The 21,220-nt window shown below is 38.3% G+C and overlaps 1 protein-coding gene across 1 annotated transcript in view; it reads left to right on the plus strand.

The window, feature by feature from the left end:
- Positions 1-21,220, plus strand: part of KLHL32 (kelch-like family member 32) — a 209,766-nt gene that overhangs the window by 29,457 nt on the left and 159,089 nt on the right. Inside the window, exon 2 of the mRNA XM_008571310.1 lies at positions 16,451-16,538. Coding sequence (XP_008569532.1) covers positions 16,516-16,538 — 23 coding nt within the window. The 5' untranslated portion in view covers positions 16,451-16,515. The remainder of the gene's footprint in view (positions 1-16,450; positions 16,539-21,220) is intronic.

Below are 21,220 nucleotides of genomic sequence, written 5' to 3' on the forward strand. Positions count from 1 at the left end.
AAATAAATATTTTAAGCTTTGTGGGCCACACTCGCTTTAAAACCTTGACTTTGACAAAAACTCTGTGGCTTAAAAGTCCTCAATTTTAAGACAATATTACATTGTCTTGCTTTTTACAGAATAAGGAGCAGCAAAATGAGATCCAAAGTTTACGGGCAACTGCTGTACTCTGTTGCAGAGTGAAAGCAGCCATAGACAATGCCTAAACGTTTGAGTGTGACTGTGTTCCGATAAAATTTTATTTACAAAATGAGGCATAGGGCTGGATTTGGCCCAAAGCCTGTTGTTAATAACCTAGGTAAAGGATTAATCTGTAAATCTTAGACTCCTTAGTCAGCCACTCACTGTTTTAGATGTTCAAGGTAAAGTGCACTGTTTAATACCAGAGGACTTTTGCACATTTTTCTTATTCTGGCCAGGGAGAGGGGGATGAGAGGTATTACAAAGCCGCTTTAGCACCTCTACCGAAAACCTATGAGAAAGCTGAGTGGCCTTTGTGGCTCCTTGCCTTTGGGCCTTCTTAGACCTGGAAACACCTTCCCAGCAGGAGACAGTCCAGGCCAGTCCTGAGGCACCAGCCTAAAGAGGAGAGTGACAAGCAATGCCCCCAGTCCCCCAAGAGACTAAAAAAGACTGGTAAGATAGAGACCGCCAGGGCTTTTCACACACTACCTCACTCTGCTTGGAATTCTGCAACAGAAGACATTCTCATGTCTTAGAGTCCACAATATGATAGTCGGAAAATGCAGTTTGTGTTTTGCAGACATTTGAATATAGCTCTCTGTGATTTCTTAACTTAAGAAAGCTTTGTAATGCAAATTGCTCAGTTTGAACAAAAAATATACTTTCCACAAAATATGCAGTTTGAATGTTTTCTAAGCTACATTTGAACTGTACTGAATCTAAATGTAAAGTGGTCAAATTTCTAATTTACAACATGGTATGTAAAGTTTTATATTGATAATGGAAAAATGTGCATGAGTCAGACTCATGTGGGCTCCATTTGAGGATAAGGGAGACTTCAGCAGCGTGAAGAGGACGGGGCAGAAGCCAGGACCAGGTTGGGCTCAGGCCAAGGAAACAGACTGGGCTGTCTGTACAGGAGGAGATCATCAGTGGCCCTATGTACATTGCTCGTGATGTGTTGTGAACTTGTACTGTGTTTAGCTGGTGTCAGTAACTTCAGTTCTGTAAGTGGACAGTAGCAGGAAGAAAGTTTGTGACTAATGCTCAAGGCTAGGTGAGCAGTGTGGTGGTTCTGGGTCATTTTTAAATAGGTCCCAGAAAAGGCTGGGGTATGTTGGGGCTGGTTTCTCTACCATCCACCTTAGTCATTGCTGGTAAGGTAGTTCCTATGTATCACATAGCTTTGCTAAGACTTATTTAGGAATAAGGCAAAGACTGATTTAAAAAATAAGAGCCTCTGTTTATAACTGAGAGGGGCTGATACCTCAGGGTTCACCATCACTACTATTATCCTTATCGTCAAGATAATATTAATTGCTCAATATTAATATTGAATATGTATGTACCAGAAACTGATGTGTACTTTGGATTGCCTTATTTAATTGTATATCTTATAAATTGCATTAATTATAGTTCAGCTAACTAAATTGTATACCTTGTGAGATAAATTATATATTTTTTTAATTTAATTTTTAGTTTTGCCATAGTTATACTTACACGTGATTTAAAGAATCAAATAATCCACAACGCTTATTATTATAGAGGTATAGGAGAGGCTACTGCTTTTAATTCTTTTAGCTGTTTCTCTACATATTCACTTCCATATTTCTTAATAACATGCTATTTTGCCAGTCCTTGATTTTTTCAGTTAGAGTCTATTGATTTCCAATGATGGAAGATGAAAATTTAACCCTCTTTGTGCATCCCCTGTAATCACTCCTATCATACGTGTGCACACTTCCCTTCCTTCCATTCTCTCAGTTATCTGCACTGATATTTTGTTTGGATCATTATTCCATTTTTATATGGCTATGACAACCTAAGTCCTATTCATAATCAAACCATGATTACTTTTCCTTTCCTGCACAACTTCTGTTTTTCATTAATATTTGTCTTGTTTTTTTCATTTGTTTTGGTTTTTATGTTATTATCACTAATTCATTCTCTAAACTCTCCTCCAGTTGCAAATCGATAGAAACCACGTTAGGTTTTCTATCAGTTTCACTTTCTGGAAGAAGTGTCTCTGGACTGTCCGAACTGCTCCAGTCTGGGTGTTCTTCATAGTTGAAGTTTGGGAACTCCGTTCACTATTACCTTCACCTATTTCTTGTGTTAAATCCTTGTTTTCCCAGATCATATGTCTTCCTTTTTCTCAATATGCTCCCTTGTTTGGGTCGAAAACATCTTCTAGTAACTTCTTAGGAAACAACGCTTAGGAGACAATTGCTTATACTTTGCAAATCTGAAAACATCTTTATTCTACTTTCATACTTTTTGAGAAATTGATAATTTGTTTGGGTGTGGAATTTTACACTGGAAAAAAAATTTAGTTTTTGTTTTCTTCCAATTTTTTGTTTGTTTCTTTGCTTTGGTGACTGTCTTTTATTCTTTTCAAATTTTTCATGATCCTTAGGTATTCACTTATATTAAAGAGGAAAAAAAGCTGGCTGGAAGCTCTGAACACATGGGTAGGCTTGTTACCCAGGGGCTACCCTATAAAGTGATCTGGTTGAGCTGTTTATTTGGGGAACCTATGATGTTAGACCCTTTAGGTTTTCCTGTTTGCTTAGTTATATTTCCTAGGAATAATCTTCTAATTTCCCTGGATGATATAAAGTTAGCTGGCATTCTGGAAGCTGAGTGGAGGGGGTATGACAGCTTAGGGTCTGCACCTTTAGTATGTAAACTTTCTCTTACTCCGTTCGTTTTCCAAATGGTACCTCCACCCTCTGTAGCCCCTGGTGTTCACCAACCTAGAGATACTTTTACTCTCTGTTGAGAGCAAACATCCAATTTGCCACTGGGGCAGTAGCCATGTAGTACAGAGTAGGGGAAGGGACCTAGGAGTTCCAATTGCTTTTTAAACAGATTTTCTCCTAGTTTGTCTATTGCCAATTGTCTTAGTCAGTTTGGGCTGCCATATCACAAACTACCATACACTGGGTGNTGGATGATATAAAGTTAGCTGGCATTCTGGAAGCTGAGTGGAGGGGGTATGACAGCTTAGGGTCTGCACCTTTAGTATGTAAACTTTCTCTTACTCCGTTCGTTTTCCAAATGGTACCTCCACCCTCTGTAGCCCCTGGTGTTCACCAACCTAGAGATACTTTTACTCTCTGTTGAGAGCAAACATCCAATTTGCCACTGGGGCAGTAGCCATGTAGTACAGAGTAGGGGAAGGGACCTAGGAGTTCCAACTGCTTTTTATTTATTTATTTATTTTTTATTTTTATTTTTTTTTTCTTTTTTTTTCCAACTGCTTTTTAAACAGATTTTCTCCTAGTTTTTCTATTGCCAATTGTCTTAGTCAGTTTGGGCTGCCATATCACAAACTACCATACACTGGGTGTTGCTTTTTAAACAGATTTTCTCCTAGTTTGTCTATTGCCAATTGTCTTAGTCAGTTTGGGCTGCCATATCACAAACTACCATACACTGGGTGGCCTAAACAACAGACATTTATTTCTCACAGTACTGGAGGCTAGGAAGTCCAAGATCAAGGCACCAGCAGATCTGGTGTCTGGTGAGGGCATGCTTCCTGGTTTGCAGCTGACTTATACTTTCATTGTATCCTCCATGGTGGAGATCAGAGAGAAGCAGCAAGCTTTCTCTAGTCTCTTCTTATAAGGGCACTAATCTCATCATGAGGGCTCCACTGTCATTATCCGATTATCTCCCAAAGGCTCCACCTTCGAATACCATCACACTGGGTATTAGGATTTTAACATACAAATTTTGGGCAGACACAGACATTCAGTCCATAGCATCAATCCCATGCTGGTACCATCAGTTCCTGAGTCTTCTGGATATATATATATTCCTTGGTGCAAATTAGGTTATTTTCTTCGAATCTTCCATTGCCAGATTGGAGTTCACCTTTTTCAGCTTTACTAAGTCAGTTATTATGCATCCATCTGCTCTCTAGCTTCAATAAGTTTTATGGTTTTTGTTTCTTCTCTTGTTCTCTTTGATCATGTGGGTTTATTATTGTTGTTTTCAAATCTCTTTACTATGGTTTCAGTCAGATAATTTCCTCAAGAGAAAGATGACAAAAAATGTTTTTTAATTTAACGTTCTTGAAATCAGGGTGTGAGTTGCAATCAATGTAAATGTTTGAATGGATGAGTGTTCAATCCACCATGTTTAACTGGAAGCCTTTTGATAAGTTCCATTTTTACACCCCTTTTGCTGATTAGAAAATTGAAATTTAGAGAAATTTAATAACTTCTTGAAGTTCACACAAATAGTATTGGACCAGGATGTGAACCTGCCCAGTCTACTTCCAGAGCTCACTCTTTGTGCCAGTATACTATACTGCATCTCCAGTTAGGACAGGTTTCTCGTTTTATAAAAGTATAACTTGGAGGCCTCCATTTCTTCGAGTGTGTTGTACTTCTCATCTGGAAAGCTTTCTCCTTTATCTCCATCCTTAAGTGCTCCTCCATTTACCTTCACCTAGCATTCTGACCAACACCAGTCTCTCCTTTGGTAGAGTAATGTGGTACAGCCAAAGGTTAAGAGAGCTGGGTTTAAGTCTCAGCTTCACCAGTTACCAGCTTTTTTACCTTGAGCATTTCAGCTTGCTGAGCCTCTGCCTTTTCTTCTGAAAAAAGAGCCCATTTAATTCTTACAATGCTAGATTGTTGTAAGAATTCAATGTAATAGCAGAGGTACATACATACTCCTAGCCTTCACTTGTAGGCACTTAAACTACAGTGTTTCCCCAGTTCTAATGATTTTTTGCAGATAAAAACATATCAGCTTTTCAAGGGAAGAAATAACAGCATATTAATGTATATATTGATTTAAGGTACAACTCCAATTTTAGAAATTTTAAAATAAAAAAATTTGTACATCTGTCAATAGAAGAAAATGTGGAATGTCTTATACTGTTAGAATAACTGCAAATGTGGATGTTCTGCTTTATTTTGTAGATTATAAGCCCTTTGAAGGCAGATACTATTTTTTAATCTTTTTGTGTCTCATCACATCTTGTTCAGTGATTACTGGAAATGTGTTAAGCATTTAGCAAGTATTTGATGAATGAACAGTCTATGTTTTAAAATTCAATAGTAAGACCATTTCTCCATTTGAAAGTGGAGTTTGGATTTCATCTAGATTATAGATTTGAGGACTCTAAACCATATATTTTCTGTTTGTTAGAAGGCAATCATTGATCAGAGGAGAATGGTTATTTATATACTATATTATTTATCAAGATCGACATTGTGCTATCTATAAAGATGAAGATGGATAATTTAGTTTTAAGTGGTGTGAGAGCTGTAAGAAATTCTTTAATAAAAACATTTTCATGGCAATATATTTTAAAAGCACCTCAGGATATAATTGCAGGTTAGGTTATTTTGACAAGACTGTGTAACTGATCCGTGCATTTTATGTTTCTATTCATAGAGGAGTGATGGAGCTAAAAATTAAATTAAAGTAAAAGCTGAAAAGAGGTGTGCTAACGTGACTGGAAGAACTGACTTAAACCTTATATCTTAATTTGGTTCTCAAGGTGTCCAGCCATATTCATTAGGGTGACTAGATACTTTATCCTTGTTCTTTTGTATGGAAATTATTGATATTTAGTGCAGCATTTTATTCTTATAGGGAATGAATTTCATAATGTAAACTAAAACATTGTTGTTCAATACATGCAAATAATCTGTCATTAAGCTCTCGTGCTCTTAATTCTAAAGTGGAAATGGGGCCAGCCCGGTGGCTCACTGCTACAGTGCGCCGCTTGGGAGTGCGGTGGCGCTCCCGCCGAGGGTTCGGATCCCACATACAGACCGGCCGCTCACTGGCTGAGGGAGGTGCGGGCGCAACACCGAGGGTTGTGATCCCATTGCCGGTCCCGGTCCGGTACGGGCGCGACACTGAGGGTTGCGATCCGTTGCCGGTCACGAAAAAAGACAAAAAGGAAAAAAAAAAAAGTGGAAATACTTTTTACATTTACTTTTTCTGCTTTGGGGGATTTGGTGAGAATAATGTTAGTTTTTGAGAATTCAAAACACTGAGCGGGATAGGTGTGGATCCTGCCCATATAGACAGGATGACCAGATAACTTATCATCCAAACTAGGAAACCAAAGAGAATAAATGGAATACAATTAATAATTGCACTGGGACAATAGGCAGAACTGTGAACATCTCAGAATGAATGGTCACCCACGTAAATAACTTACTGTTTGGGGGCAGAGTGATGGCTGGAAATGAGTCTGGGCAATTGATCCCCCCACCCCAACAAGTAATTATATGGGGTGCTTATTATGCTTTGAGTGAGTACGGATGTATATGTGTTATTGGAGCACGTAGGACAGTAATTAACTCTGACCTGGGAGAATCAGGGAAGGCTTTCCAGGGGAGGTGAATCTAAGACCTACAGGATGAATAATAGCTAATCATGCAAAAAGGAGGGGTAGGAAGTTCTGAGCAGTGAAGACAGCAGTTACCACTGCCCAGAAGGGAGAGAACAGTTCAGCATGGATAGACAGGTCTACATGACTGTGACCAGAAGACAAGGGATCAAGTGACAAAATACAAGGCTGCAGGTGTTGGCAGGGGTACCACTTTAAGGATCTGACTTGATCACATCAGTTTTAAGCAGGGCAGTGAGATGATCAGGTGAGAGAAGGGCTTTTGTCTATATTCATCTGACCACCGTGTAGCCAGGTATCTTGGCTGGAACTGGGTCTCCACATCCCCCAGCACATGGATCTGGGCAGTGTTTCCCCTTCCCTGTGTGGGTGGATCCAGCAGCAGAACTGCACTGGAAAGGGTTCAGACATGTGCAGTCATATGTGACAGACTAGTGGGGTTACCCATGGAAGATAGATTGGTAGAAGGCCTACTGAGGAAAAAAAAATCACCCTAAGTTATGCAGAAGGCGAGTAGGTGCACACAGCTTGGTCTTAGTGACTGGGAGGTAGCGGGTGCTTCAAGCACATGGCTGGCTGTGCTTCTGCACTTTGGACCCTCATCACTCTCTGCTTGGGTCCCCACAGTACTTATTCCACCTGGAACAAGAGTGTTCTGGTACAACAAACTATACCTGGGAGTACGAGCACCTTCCCTGAGGAAATTTCCTCCAAGAGTGGTGGATTTTAGCACCTGGAGACAAATGAGCACTGATTAGAAAAGTACAAGCTGGGAGCCAGATGCTCCAAGGTGGCAGCAGTGGAGAGGCTGCTATCTCAGGCCCCAGGAAGCCTCTGAGGTTGTAAGTTTCTCAGCACCACCTGTGGCCCAGCTTTGTCTGAACAGAGCACAGGCTGTCCCAGACAAGGAGTTAGTATGATCAGAGGGCCTGGCACCACGTCTGAGCCACAGCAACTTGCAAGGGCAGATTAGCAGTGACTGGATAAGGCCAGTTTCAATTGCAGAGCACAGCGATGGTGGGGGGGCAGCCTAGGCAGAGGACACACTCATGTGTGGACTGTGTCCTGCCCTTGGGGCTGCCATAACGAAGTACCACAGTCTGGGTGACTTAAACAATACACATTTATTTTCTCATAATTCTATGGTTAGAAGTTCAAAATTAAGGTGTTGGCAGTGTTGGTTTCTTCTGAGGCTTTTCTCCTTGTCCTATAGATGGCTGCCTTCTCCTTATGTCCTCACATGGTCTGTCCTTTGTACTTGTGTGTGTCCTAAACTCTCTTTATGAGGACACCAGTGATATTGGATTAGGGCCCACCCATATGAACTTTTTACCTTAATTACCTCATTAAAGGCCCTATCTCCAAACACAATCACATTCTGAAGTGTTGGGGGTTATGACTTCAACATGTGAATTTTAAGGGCACATAATTCAGCCCATAACAGGGGCCTCTTTGGAAGACACCAGCAGGTGGTGGTTGTAGGTCCTGATACTCTGCTGTTGGCTTCTGGATCAGGCAGGCATGTGGGGCATTTGAGTTCCCTTCAGAACAAAACTGAATGTGTTATTGTCCCGTTTTTTACTTTCAGTGATGGAGGTATTACCTTGCATAGTCTTTGAGCATTTCAGCTTACTAGAAACTTCCTTTGCACTGAGTCAAAGTTGATGCTGCTTTAGCTCTCCTGACCTGCCACTAGGTGCCTGAGGCTGTTGGTCCCTGGTCTCTTCAGCATTTCAGGTTGTGACTGCATCCTGGAATATGTTCCCTTTTTTAGTGTTAGGTGTGGTTAAGAGTCAGTCTGCTGAGTTGGAAGTCAAATTTTACCACTTATTATGTGTGTGTGGCTTTCAACAAATTACTTGACCTCTTTATGCCTTAGTATCCTGATCTATAAAAAGGGATAGTAGAGTATCTAATGAATTATATAAGATATGGAAAAGTTAGCACCATGCTGGACACTTATTAAGTGTGTAATAAAGTTTGTCTTATTATCTTCATCATCACCATCATTATCATCCTTTTCCATTAACGTGACACTGAGAAAGGACTGCACTGCCACACACCCCTGCAGGTGGAGGAGGACTCGCATTCCCCCACACTTCCGTTAATGTCATTGAGAGTCTACCAGGTTTTTCTTACTATAGCCTTTTTGTAGGATTGTCTTTTATTGGATATTGTGTAAACCAGTGATAACAATGGATGCTTATCAAGTACTTTTCAGTTTCAAACTGCTTTTGCTTTTATTTTTATCTTCATACTGGCCCTGAGGGTTGTAATTTATTATTATACCAATTTTTTTTTATATGAAGAAACTGAGTGCTGGAATTAACCAACTTGCCTAAGGTTATATGGCTGGTAAGTGCTAGATTTAGGACACAGATTGAACTCTCCTTTTCTTTTTTATCCCTATTTTTAATTACACACATACAGAGTACATGTTTATTGTAAAAACATTAGAAATACAGATAATCAAAATAAAAAACTTTCACATGGCAATAATCATATACTCTTGTAAAAGTAGTTTTACATAATACAATTTGTATTCATTTATTACTTGTATTTCTGTTTAAAATACATAATTTTTTTCATGTTAATAAGTATATATCTATATCCTCATTTTAAATTACGGCTTGGTTTTCCATTAAAGGACACTCATTATTTAACTCATCCCCTCATATACAGATTGCTTCTATTTGTTCCAGTGAAACTCTTTATACAAAGTACTTCAAAAATTTCATAGAAAGATTCATATTTCCTTTCAATTCTTTTTGAAGTACCCTTGTATGTATACCTTTGCACACTTATCTGGTTATTTACGTAGGGTAGATTTCTAGATATGGAATTTCTGGGTTAAGGGTTTGCACATTTTAAGGCCTCTGTTACATATTTGCAAATTGCCCCGTGGAAAGACTGCATGATTCACACGCCTGCCTGCCTGCCTGTAGGAGAGTGCTGTTTCCCTCATTCCCGTTGGCCATGTGATTGGAAGGAAATAGCATCTTGCCGATTGATTTGTATTTTTATTACTCACCAGACTGAACATTTGTGTCTATTCTTCCTTTATATTTCTACTTTGATGATTTCCCTGTTCATGGTTTTTGTCCATTATTTTCTATGGAGCTATTCATCTTTTTCTTATTGATGTGGCAATACTTTATATATTGAGACTGTTAGTAAATCATCTTCTATCTCATGCTCCTTTGAAAACTATTATAGTCATACAAATTTCTAGGGTTTTTTTTTTTAATCTCCTGTGACTGTTAAGCTACATTTTCCCCGTTTTGATTTTTTTTTTTTTTAAATGAGATACAGAAACATTTCTTGTTCGAGCTTTGTTAACTTCACCTTGTCAGAGTCATAGTCATACAAATTTCTAGGGTTTTTTTTTTAATCTCCTATGACTGTTAAGCTACATTTTCCCCGTTTTGATTTTTTTTTTATTTTAAATGAGATACAGAAACATTTCTTGTTCGAGCTTTGTTAACTTCACCTTGTCAGAGTCTACTTGAGGCTGACTGTGTTATCCATGTTCAGTTTCTCTCCCAGCTTTTAATTGATTTCTATACAGGTGATGGGGAAGGAGAATCAAACTAATATTTGTTGTGCACCCGCTGTACCAAGCACTGTTCTAGGTGCTTTCAAATATGTAAAATGTTAAATAGAATACTATAGAAGATCCTGACTGCATGATTCAGTGTTTTCCATGATGTAGTAAAGTTTGATCTCTTCCTAGTATAAATATCTATCTGTCTAGTATTATTGTGCTGGGCCAACATACACTGCTTGTCTGTGTGTCCTGGCAACCTTTGGTGAAGTTCATCTGCAAAAAGATATTTAACCTTTTGCCTTTTGTTTTTTTTCCTTCTTTCATAGGGTTATAAGAAGAACTCAGTATATTAGTATATACATATTTTTGTCTTATAATGTTAAGAACTCACTTCTATATTTCTTGTATAATTTTTATATAATCTGTATATTTTTATCTTAAAATATCTTTAAAAATAGTAGTTTTATGGCTTTCTGTAAAATTTAATTACAGCAGAATAATTAAGAATACAAGATTTGGAGTCAGACAGACCAGGTTTTGATCCGTGACACTACCAATTCCTAGTCATGTGACTTGGTGAATTACTTACCCCCAGGTTCCCTTTTCAGTTAAGTGAGAATAATAATATCTCCCACATCAGGTTATTGTGAGATTTACATTAGGTCATTCATGTAAAGCACTTCTTAGTATAATAGCAGTCAGAAGAAAGTATTTGGTTCATGATAGCAGGAGAAATGGTTATTATTTCAAATGTTTTTGAATTAGCACAATTGCAGTTGTTTAATAGAAAGGCTTTAAAGTTATGGTCTCAGGGATTATGTTCTGAATAATCAAGTCTTTTACCTTATATATTGAAGGGGTTGTAGGGTTTTGTAAGAAGGGGAAATTTTGTTCTTTTGTCCTAAAAGTCTATTCAGGTGGCAGACTGTGCTTTCAGTCACACGTTGGGCTTTTTCTGTGAGAGTTCAGCCATCTCAGTTCTTTTTAGTTGGAGGAAGAATTCAGGTGTTTTCACTCTCTGGAATGGAAAGCATCCTTGTTCATCTTCAGGAATATATATTCCATAAGGAAAGTGTGTCAGTGGAGTACCCTTGGATATTTGATGTTCAGACTAAAGGAACATCTAATATAATTTATTAGGCATCACATGATGAGGTATGGATATGAAAAATATACTACTTTATGCAATTATCATAAACCCTACAATTAAAGATAAATTATCACCATAAATTATACATAAATAAAATAATGACTGGGACGATCGCCTGTGTCCCAATTTGTTTTATGCAACATTTCCTTCTTTTTTTTTTTTAGAAGCAATATTTCCTTTTAATACGTATTAGCTTGATATAGACTTGGGGTCAACAAGCACTTGTGTATATTGTAGAATTATCCAATATAACTAGTTTTTCTTGGTTAAGACCTATATTTATAATTCATAATTTTTTATCCCTAGATTTTTCCCAGAATACCACCTTTATATCTCTTGCATTTTACTTCTGCCTGCTTAATGTCTGGTGATATTTTCCTTTAATTACTATAAATTGCTGAGATCAGAAATAATATGTAAAAAACCATCAGGTACTATTAGAAGGACTGTAACATTAACATTAGTAAACAAATATATGATAATAGCAAGAAAAAAACAGTTTCTTATATATTGGTAGGATTGGTATACAGCCATATAATTAAGGTAGCTTAATTTTTAGTATCTTATTTTTGTTGATCACATTAATCTAGATTAACCTGTCTGCTTTTTCTTTTTTTGCAAGTCATCAAGACCTATAGGACACTTACTTTTCCCCTTTATAATATTATGATTTAATAAGATATTTACTTTTTCCTCTGAAAATACTGTATTTTTAAGTCTGACTTCAAAAAGTGTAAGTGAGACTCTGGCAAACCTGACACATTTTTTTTTTTTTTTTTTTGTCTTTTGTCTTTTTCCGTGTCCGGCAACGGATCGCAACCCTCAGTGTTGCCCCCGTACCAGACCGGGGACCGGCAACGGGATTGCAACCCTCGGTGTTGCTCCCGTTATATTTCCACTTGTAATATATCATATTGTAATATAATATATTTAAAAATCTAAGTGAGACTCTGGCAAACCTGACACGTTTTAATGAAGATAAAAACTATAAAAGTTAAACCCCATCAATCCTATGTACCAACCAGATTATATTTCCACTTATAATGTATTATAATATATTATATTATAATCCCCAGGGGGGATTCCACTTCCTAAGGACAAGGGCACTGAATGATTTTGATTGTGTGAGAGAATTGCTAGAGTTTTGAGAAGTGTTTGTGGTGTTGCCTGGTGGTAAATGCACACCTTCCTCTGGAGGGCTTGGCCTGGGGGATCTGAGTTATTACCAGCTATAGAGTGGTTTTGAACAGTCTTGGAAGGATTGCTGCTAAACACATTTCTGGTATTAGAAGATTAGTACTTGACATTAGAACTCCATTAGCAAAAAGTGAAACAAAAGAGAAAATTTACCTGCACACCTGTCCTCTAAGCAAATCACTATGTGACTCCTATTTGTATGTATAATAAAAAGGGACACACATTGATGTTTATTGACACCCTGTGATGTATCAGTCCTTGAGCTAATTACATTACATACATTATACAGCCTTGTGACAAGGTGGTATTATCTGTATTTTTAGAAATAAAGAAATGGAGGCTCATGAAAGCAAGTAAGTAGCCCAGCATAGACCAGCTAGTATGACAGCAAATTAATATGGGTACATGGCTCCATTTTAAAAAATATTTGTTTTATTTTTGTTTGCAAGCTAGATTTATTTGTTTGTATTTTTAACCATGAAGACTGAAATGTGTGTTACTAGTCTTTTGTGGGCCATTACATGCTTTGGGAAGTACTACAGCCCAACTTTACTCTGTTAAATGGAAAGCACTATACCTGCTGCAGGGGAGGGGAAAAACTCATTTTTTTCTCTATCCATCTTAGGTTCTCCAGCTGGGACCCTGTAAATTATACTGGCAAAGACAGATTAACAAGAAAAAAGAAAGCAGAAGTTTATTAATATATGCATCACACATACTCATGGTAGCCCCCAGTGATGATAACCTAAAGGTGTAATTAGAACTTGGCCTTGTATGACCCCGTGGCGCACTCCGGAGAGTGAGGCGCTGGGAGTGCGCAGTGATGCTTCCGCCGTGGGTTTGGATCCTATATAGGAATGGCCGGTGTGCTCACTGGCTGAGTGTGGTGCGGGCGACACCACACCAAGGGTTGCGATCCCCTTACCGGTCACGGAAAAGACAAAAAAAAAAAAAAAGAACTTGGCCTTGTATACCATGTTAGGCTCAACAAAGGAAAAGGGGTTTGGGGCTTCTGGATGGAGGAGGCAAGTTATGGGAAGGTGACCAGGAAAAGGATGATGATGAAGATTTGCTTAGCAAGGTTTGTTAGCAGATTTAAGTTGATGTTTTCTCCATTGATAGAGGATTCAATTGAGTTTTCCTCTTCCTGGTACAAGAGAGAAGAGACCTTTCACAAATGGAAATTTCCTTTATAAATATAAATTTTTTTTTACAAAAGGAAAACTCATGCCCTGTTTTTAGAGTTTTTCCTGCATCATCTGGTTCTCAATGGCTTTAAGCTTAAAATAATCCATGTGCTTATGAGGCAGAGGCATATTTTAGGGTGGCATATTCTAGTACCCTTCTCTGCCTTGTTCTTTTATAGTTGTTATGCTGCAAAGGAAAATTCTTTCCTTCCTTTCAAAGTTCATCTAGCTGAGCTAAGAAGCTGATGGAAAGATACTTAAAATTTTAACATATATATTCTCAACTATTTTTATGTTTGTTTCTTGTCTTTAACTGATATTTAGTGAAATTAATAAATTCTCTGTTCACTAAAGTAATATTTTTATTTATTCAGTGGTTGACCATAAAGCTCTTGAGGGCATTCCCAAGGACAGGATCTGCTTGAAAAGAGAGCCCAGAGGAGCCTGACTAGAGTTTGGTCAAGGAAAGAATCTCTGTCATGCCAATGGGCTCAGAGAGTTATAGATGGTCATAGTTAAAAGAGGCCTTGAGGGTGATCACTCTCAATTCACAAAAAAAGAGCCACCTCATGTACTTCTAATTCCACATAACACTCCCCTTAGGGTTTGGGTTAAATGTGGTTGTGTCTCCGATGGTGTGTGAGCAGCACTAAGAGCTGGATGCCTGGAGAGCAACTTTGGCCTTTCTTCATATCTCTGCTTCCTACTGCTCCACCAAGGTTGGTCCAGCTCCAAATCCATTTCTAGATTCTGAGCAGGGGAAAGGCAGGGGACTGGACTGAATCTCCCTGGGTTCAAGGGAAGAATTGAGAGCATTGGGTTAAGAAGGAATCCATATTCCAGGTACAGGAAAACATGCAAGGAGGTGGGAGGAAGGAAAAATTTCTGTCTGCTGGAGCTTACAAGTAGCCATGCTGTGCACTGTACTTACTGTAAGGGAAAGTTTTAATAAAAACACATGAATTTGCCTACAGATTTCAATTTAAATTACATATACATAATTTTAATTATACATATAGTAGATAACATGTAGTAAATAGTAAATAATAATAAGCCTTTTTCAGTGGTGATTTGTCCTTTAAAATGGCATCCTTCACTAAACTTTGTAGAATGTACAGATAGATTATAATTAAATAATTTCAGAAAAGTGAGGTGGTCTCCACACAATAAGTGTCTGTTGAAGGGGATTTAATGTATCTTATAATTTTTAGTGATCATGTTTGAAATGTCTGATAAATATCAAATTAGCTGTGTCCTTTAATTTTGGATTATTTTAATTTTTAGGATCTTGTTCTCCATTTGCCTGATTGTTGGGAGTGTTTTGAAAATATTTGACTTTCTAAGACATTAAGGTTTTTCACCTCCCTGGAATAGTAAAAATTCTTTGCAATTTTAAAGTGCAAGTGTCCATGTCTGTTAGTGTTTGTGTTAGGCTATAAGAGCCTAGAGTTTATAACTCAGATTCTGAAAGGAAACCATAGCAATGATAAGGTTGCTAAGCAAGTCTCTTAGCCAATTAAACAATGCACCTTGAATTATTCTGACTGCCAATGCTGCCTGGTCATAACAGATCAATTAAAAATGCCACTTACTTTTAGGTTTGTCAAAACTTAAATTAGGAATAAATGAAAGTATAGACATCATATGTTCGGTAATTTAAAAAACAAAACAAGAAATAAAAATATATTGTATGAAAAATATTCTAAACAATTTAATATCCGATAACAATGGAATACTTAACAAATTATGATACACTATATGAAGTATTATACAGTCGTACCAATTGAGGGTTTTTATACAATATAACAACTACTATATTTTAGTCAGATTGCAAATCATAGCTTAACATATGTCTTTCATAGGCATTTTCACTCTGTATCAAAATAAAATTGAGACAGAAGGAAGCCTGTTTAGCTTATCCAGATTGTAATTAATTTTGCCACTTGGGTGTATTGGAAAATGGGAGCCAGATCCTCTAATAAGCGTTGTAAAGGATACTCATGGACAAGGTCCCAAACTCTTCAAATAATTTATTTTTCTGTTTAGAGTTAACATCAATGATTAAAAACACAGGCGGGGTTGGGGGTGGGGACTAAGTGGGTAAATATGCTGTATAGCCAAGGAGCGATTTCAAGCCTGACAACTGCATCCTATTAGATATTTCAATTATGCTAATCCTGAAGCTTCCATAAGAATCCATTTTTCACTTTCTACTAATTTTCATCCTCTCTATATGTTATTTTTTCCCATCTAGTTTTCAGAAATTGGCTCCTGGAATAGAAAATCAAATTTCTATAGACAATTAGCCAAGAGATACTTGATTTTGACTTAATTTAACTAATCATGTTTGGAAGGAAAGTAAAATCTCTGTAAGGGACAAGTCAACTAATATTTATAGTTTAGACCATTGTAGCTTTATAAAATCTTAATTTTTCCCTTTGGTCATCTGTTGTTTTCATTTTTACTTAAACCTTTTATTAGCTATTATTGATTCTCAAACATATCTTACTTCCCAGTCTCTAAAGCTCCAATAATGTGAAAAAAATTTAAAAACTTAAAAGCTTTCAAGACTATTGCTTGTTAAAAGAGCACTGTGTCAGAAGGTTATATATCAACAATAAAACTTTCCAAGGGATTCTAGGTGTATATAATATGTGTATATTTATATATACACACACACATCTATACACACACATATGTATATCTCCTTGGGATTCTAAAGCTCTTAGCCTTATGAAGACCCAGAATGTGCTTTTCTGCACTTAGCTCAGTATGCTGTTTCTTCTTGTCTTTTTATTCAGCTGGAATGCTTGCTGATTCCTCTGCAAACTTCTAAGACTGAGACCCTGAGGAAACTACTTGGAGAATGCCATCTGAACGCTGCCTCAGGTACACCCTGTAGGATATGTCCTTGCTTTGTATAGTGAGCCCTGAAATAGTCACACTGCACGTTCCAAGAATGAGCACTGAACAAGGGCTCAACGCATATTTGAAGGAATATACAAACCAGCCAGAGCTTTTCTTAATTTAGTATGGTGGCACAAGGACTGACTACTGTGACCTAGTAATTGGTCAAACCTAGATATGTTTCCTGATTCTTTGAATGATACTACTTTCTATCTTTTTGTTATTTAGGATGCTAACCTCCCTTGACTAAAAGGTGTACTACTATAAATGTATATGATTTTTTAAAAAGAATCAGAAAACTATACATATATATGCATATTTTCCCCTATAAAGCAGTCACTTTGGGGAGTGCAATGCTTATTGTCAAAATGCTATTACCATTTTCTTTTAATAATTAATTTATTTAACATATATTTATTGGGCAAGCATTCTGCTTGGTGCAGAGAATCCAGCTACGAACAAAACAGATAAGGTTTTTGTCCTCATAAAATGTGTGTTCTATAGAGGAAACAGAAAGTAGCAATGCAAATATGATTATGAAAAGTGCTCTGAAGGAAAAGTAGAGGATATACAGTAAGGAAATGCCTTCCTGCAGAAGTGCTCTATAACCTGAGATCTGAAGGATGGGGTGACCCAGGGAATGCCCTGAGGCAGGAGGGAGCTTGGCACATTCCAAAAACTGAGAGGCAGCCAATGAGAAAGAGCATGGCATTCATTTGAGTATTCTCACTGGAGGCGAATCTCCGTCATCCTCTGAGGAAACAGTCAGATGACCTTCAGAGCAAAGAATAAGAGAGGTGATAAGCCTGGGGAATACATTTTTTTTACGTTAGGCATTGGGCATGTCTATCAAATAATGAGACTAGCTTTCTTCGATGACTCCGAAGCTATTAGAGATGACTAGTTCCAAAAACGTGTTCAGAGATGGTGGCATTACTATAGCAGGTGTAATGTCTCTGCACTCTCATGTGAGTCTGTTGCTCTTGATCAGAGATTCTCAGTGGAGGGTGATTCTGCCACCAGAGTACATTGTGCAATGTCTGGCAATATTCTGGCTGTTACTGGGAGTAGAGGTACAATTGGCATCCACTGGGTAAAGTCCAGGAATCCTATAAACATTTTACAATAGATAGGACAGCCTCCCACAGCAAAAACCATCTAGCCCAGAATGTCAACAGTACTGAGGCTTAGAAACCCTGCTCTAGATCTAGCATCCAGCCAGTGATGCAGCACATAGAGACACAGGTCTGCCACACCCCAGCCAAGTGAGTTATTTCTGGCTACTGGGATCAGTATGCATTCTCAAAATGATTTTTTACTTTAAGTCTGCCATCCTTGTTTTTAATTAATCAGCTCCCATCCCATTGTCACCTGTCCTCCACAGTGTTCTCATCTCTATAATGGTCTCTCCTTCTTTGCTTTGATCTAGAGCCCTTCCTTCTCCACCTCCTGGATGCTTCCTCTGTGCCACATGGAACAGTCATGGCATGACCATGTGCTCTCCTGCATCATCTCCCTCATCCTGAAAAGCTCTGCCCACCTTTGCCTTCGCTGAGACCTGTCCTCCCCTGAGGACCACTTCTCCTGAAGCCCTCTCAAGTGGTGGCTTTATTATTTCCTCACATCTCATGTTTCAGGCAGGGGTAGAAAGATAGTTGTCACCCTGGGACATAGTTTTGCTTCTAGGTCATTACTTCTCAAACTGGTTATTCGAGAAAGCCAGCAAAGACATGCTGTTCTGAATATGGCTCTTCATCTCTGTCCTCTTTCTAACTGTGGCCAGGGTCATTTCCTGTCATTCACTGAGCACTTTGGCACCTGGCTTGCAGTCTTCCTCCCACACAAACCCTTTAGAACCTCCCGTGGCCCTCAGTGGCAGCATGGAGGATCTGTCCAGCTTTGTGGCCCTTGGACCCTCAACCTGCTTTTCTTCAAAGACCTTCTCCCTGCACTCGGCCACCCACTCCAGTGGCCCACTTTGGACCCTGTCATCCCCAGTAACTGCTCAATTTCTGAAATCACTACATCAGCCACTTTATTCTAACCACGGCCTCCTCTCCTTCTAGCTTGTCAATTTACCTACCCTCACTGTGGCTGTACTTTGACCCCATTACAATGTCCCATCTACTGGCCTTGCTACTTTCTACCAACCTATCAACCCTTTCTTTCCCTCACTTCCCTTCTTAACCAGTTTATATTCTGTCAGTCTTGCTGAATCCTTAATTTCTCTTGTTCCCTGTATTTTTGATGTATTTGCCTGAGAACACCCCAATTTAGATGAACTCGACACTCCATATTTCCATGCCTATGTTTTCTAGTAGAGATCCAACAAGCCAAAAAATGCTCAGTTTATTATGTATTTCTGGTCCACTTATTCCCTGCTACTCAGGGGTCAGTTTTTTCCCCACAGTTAAGCGCAGCCCTGCTTCTGTGCTTCGAACCCCATTCTTCTTATCTCCTCAGCAACCTTTGACTGTTGGCTGTCTCTCAACTGTGTTCTTGGGACACAGTGGTGCTTCTGTTACCCCCTCTATGCAGAAGAGTCACAGATTTACACCTCTAGCCAAGATTTCTTTCTGAGCTCCAGATCCATGAATCAAACTACATACTTTTGCAGTTGGGTGTCTTGGAGGCAACACAAACTTAACATATCCCAAACCAAATTCATCATCTTCCTCTTTTGGAATTCTGATTCTCTTCCACTGGTGCCTGCTTCTGGGAATATCATGTTGTATAAGCCAGAAATGTAGGCATCCTCCTGGTGACCTCCTTCCCACCCACCTCCATATCTAATCCATTACCAAGGCCTGTAGATTTCCCCTTCAAACAGCTTGAAACCCACTCACCTCTCTGAAACTCTATCCCTGTGCTCCAGTCCAAGGCCTAAATCCATCACTTACCTGAACTACATCCACAGTCTAGGTCTGCTCTGGTCTGGCCCAGTCTCCCTGACTGCTGTTGGTGCTGCAGCCTGAGTGACCTTTTCTGTGACTTCCTATTGCCCTTAAGATAACCTGGCCCAGAAGTCCTGCAGGAGTGGGTTCCAGCCTCAGTTGCTCAGGCCTCACCTGCACCATGCTGTCCCTTGTCCTCAGGGTTCCAGTCACTAATGTTCTATAGGTACTGTGCAAGGGCCGTGCTCCCTCCTGCCAGAGGGTCATAGCCTTTGCTGTTCTCCTGCTTGGAAAACCCTCTTTCCTCTTTTTACCAGGGTAATTTGTTCTCATCCTTTTGCCTGCAGCTCGAGTATTACTTCTTCAGGGAGGCTAGATTATTTGGTTATTGTGTAACTGCCCTGCTAAACTGAATGTTTCATGAGGGCTGCTACCACCTATGGTTTTCTCCCCATTTTCTCCCCAGTTCCTAGCACAGTACCTGACCCTGGCTGAGAAAATATTTACTGTGTGAACAAATGAGGGAAGGGTGAAAAAAACTATTAATTTATAATTAAGGTCCTTTATGCATAGTCCTTATTATTCTTAATTATTCTTTAAGGATATTGTATCTTCTTTGCTTGTTAGTATGACCATTGCTATTAATTGTTAGCATTCATTTTAAAGCATTTATAAGTTATAAAGTGTTCTATAAAAAAATCAAAGTAAGTTCCATTATAGGATCTTTTTCTAACAGCCTGTCCACTTAAATAAATAGAATTCTTTTAGTATTAATGTATTTAGGTTGTATAAAAATATTTGGACTGTGTAATTGAAGTCATTAGGTCACTTACTTGACAGTTCATCGACAGACTAAATTGAGATAATTATGCATAATTCTATTACTATCAGATTTTTTTGTCTAGTCTTTTTCTATTTGTGTAATCTATTAAAGAAGTGAGGATCTTTATGTTACCTGACTGTTTTTGATATGTAAGTATGTAACAGTTTATTTGTAGCCTTACTTGAAAACTACTTGCCTGTTGTTTTCACATACCTAAGTAGTAGGTAAACACTGATGTAGAAATAGACTTGAATTTTAAAAAAAAAACATAGCTTTTTTAGAATTTACATCTAAAAAACTGACTGGACTCAGTCAAAATTTATTCTAAGAAAATGAGACCTTGTGGGATTTCTGTGATTAAAAATGTTAACTCTACAAACTCAAAGTAGTGATTTGTACTAAAGCAGTGATTCACTGTGAGTGGGACATATAATGTTATGAACATTATGCTCTGCGTTTGATTTATTAGTTTTTGTGATCCATTCCAGAATGAAAGTTAAAGGTTGGATGTCATGGATAGTCCTGTTCCCTGAGACCTCATTTATTTCTGTCCCCGGCTGCTGGATTCTGAAGTACTGCTTATCAAATGGTTACTCCCTGGCACTTCTAAAAAGCAATCTGCTGCCCAGGGATCCTGGGGCTTCCCACTGTCACTTCAGGGCCTCAGTAGGAACAGCAGTCCTCATTGATAGCCTGACTCGGTTCATCTGAAGTCCTTATAGAGTTCAGGTGGAAAGAAATAGAAGGACATATCCTTCTGGGAACTTGTAGACTGCCCAATAGAACTGTAAGGGGAAGCTTATATATAATTTAAAATTCAAAATAACTACATTTTAAAAAAAGGTAAAAAGAAGCAGGTAAAATTAATTTTAACAATATATTTTGTTTAACTGAATATACCTAAAATACTATAATGGAAACACTTAACTAATGTCAAAAGATTCATA

Source organism: Galeopterus variegatus, unplaced genomic scaffold, assembly GCF_000696425.1.
Source record: "Galeopterus variegatus unplaced genomic scaffold, G_variegatus-3.0.2 Scaffold678, whole genome shotgun sequence".
NCBI lineage: Eukaryota > Metazoa > Chordata > Mammalia > Dermoptera > Cynocephalidae > Galeopterus > Galeopterus variegatus.